General features: G+C 42.9%; 1 protein-coding gene across 1 annotated transcript in view; it reads right to left on the minus strand.

The window, feature by feature from the left end:
* Window positions 1-656: 656 nt before the first annotated feature.
* Window positions 657-1,141, minus strand: part of LOC104547776 (neurogenic locus notch homolog protein 1-like) — a gene marked incomplete at its 5' end in the record, with an annotated part of 15,373 nt that continues 14,888 nt past the window's right edge. Inside the window, 1 exon segment of the mRNA XM_010193593.1 lies at window positions 657-1,141. This exon segment is cut by the window's right edge and continues 23 nt beyond it. Within this exon segment, the coding sequence (XP_010191895.1) occupies window positions 657-1,141 (485 nt within the window).

A 1,141-nucleotide genomic window follows, 5' to 3' on the forward strand; every position in this document is an offset into this window, starting at 1 on the left:
ATATATATATTTTTTTATATATATAAAAACAAGAGAGAACAAAAATTTCTATTATCAAGGCAAATGTACAACTATATAATACTGAAATTTAAACAAAGATTCATGACTAGTACCATAAAATGTCCTCTCTGATATAATGGCAAAGGAAACATTTTAAAGTACACTTCAACAATCTGTCTGTAAATTTTTTCTCCCCATAAGGAGTGGTATTTTCAGTCAATTTTTCCTTCCTCTTTTCTTTCTCACCTCTCTTTCCAAGTTGAAAAAGAAAAAAATAAATTAATGGCATTTCAGAATCACAAATCGCTGCTTATAGCTTTACATAAACATCTCCTCTCAGATCAAACACGATGAACCCCCCAAACAAAAGAGAACGTCCTATAAAAACCTAATTTTTTGCTTTCTTGAAACACAACTGGTGTCCCACATTGAGTTCTTAACAATAGAACATATAAATAAAAAAGGCAGTGTTTCCATGTAAAATAAAAAGTACATAAATAAATACTAAAAAAAAAAAATGAATTTGTCTTTTTTTTTTATAAAAACATATTTAAAAAGGATCCTTTAATAAAAGCATCCAATGTCTTTTTTAAAAAAAAGGTCTCCCTCAAGCTTCTACCTCCCACTGAGTGCCAGTGTCTCTGAAACACCGTCTTTTACTTGAAGGCTTCGGGGATGTGTCCCATCTGTGACTGCATACTCGTGGGAGGGCTGGAGATGCCCTCGGACCAGTCGGACACGTTGGAGTGAGGAGACGAGCTGGACCACTGGTCCGGAGACTCTGGAGATGGCGTTAGGAAAGGGTGGTCGGGCACCTGGAGCTGGTGGCTGGGGGTGTTGTCCAAGGGGGAGGAATAACTGTGCTGAGAAGGTGGAGTTAGGAACTGGGTGGTGGTCATGGGCTGGGCAAGGGAGGATGGCAGAGACGTGGGCAGCATCTGGGAATCTTGCGGCAGGATGGTGTGGACTGCCATGGTGCTGCTGCTCACCGGCTGCATGTCGGGCTGGCTCAGCTCGGTACCGAGGAAATTTTGGCCGATGTGACCGCTGGCGTTGGAGCTGGGGTTGTGATGCTGCTGCGGCTGCTGCTGCGGTGGCTGCTGCTGGGGTTGCTGCGGCTGCTGCTGCGGCTGCATGTTTT

Source organism: Mesitornis unicolor, unplaced genomic scaffold, assembly GCF_000695765.1.
Source record: "Mesitornis unicolor isolate BGI_N332 unplaced genomic scaffold, ASM69576v1 scaffold31561, whole genome shotgun sequence".
In the NCBI taxonomy this organism is placed as follows: domain Eukaryota; kingdom Metazoa; phylum Chordata; class Aves; order Mesitornithiformes; family Mesitornithidae; genus Mesitornis; species Mesitornis unicolor.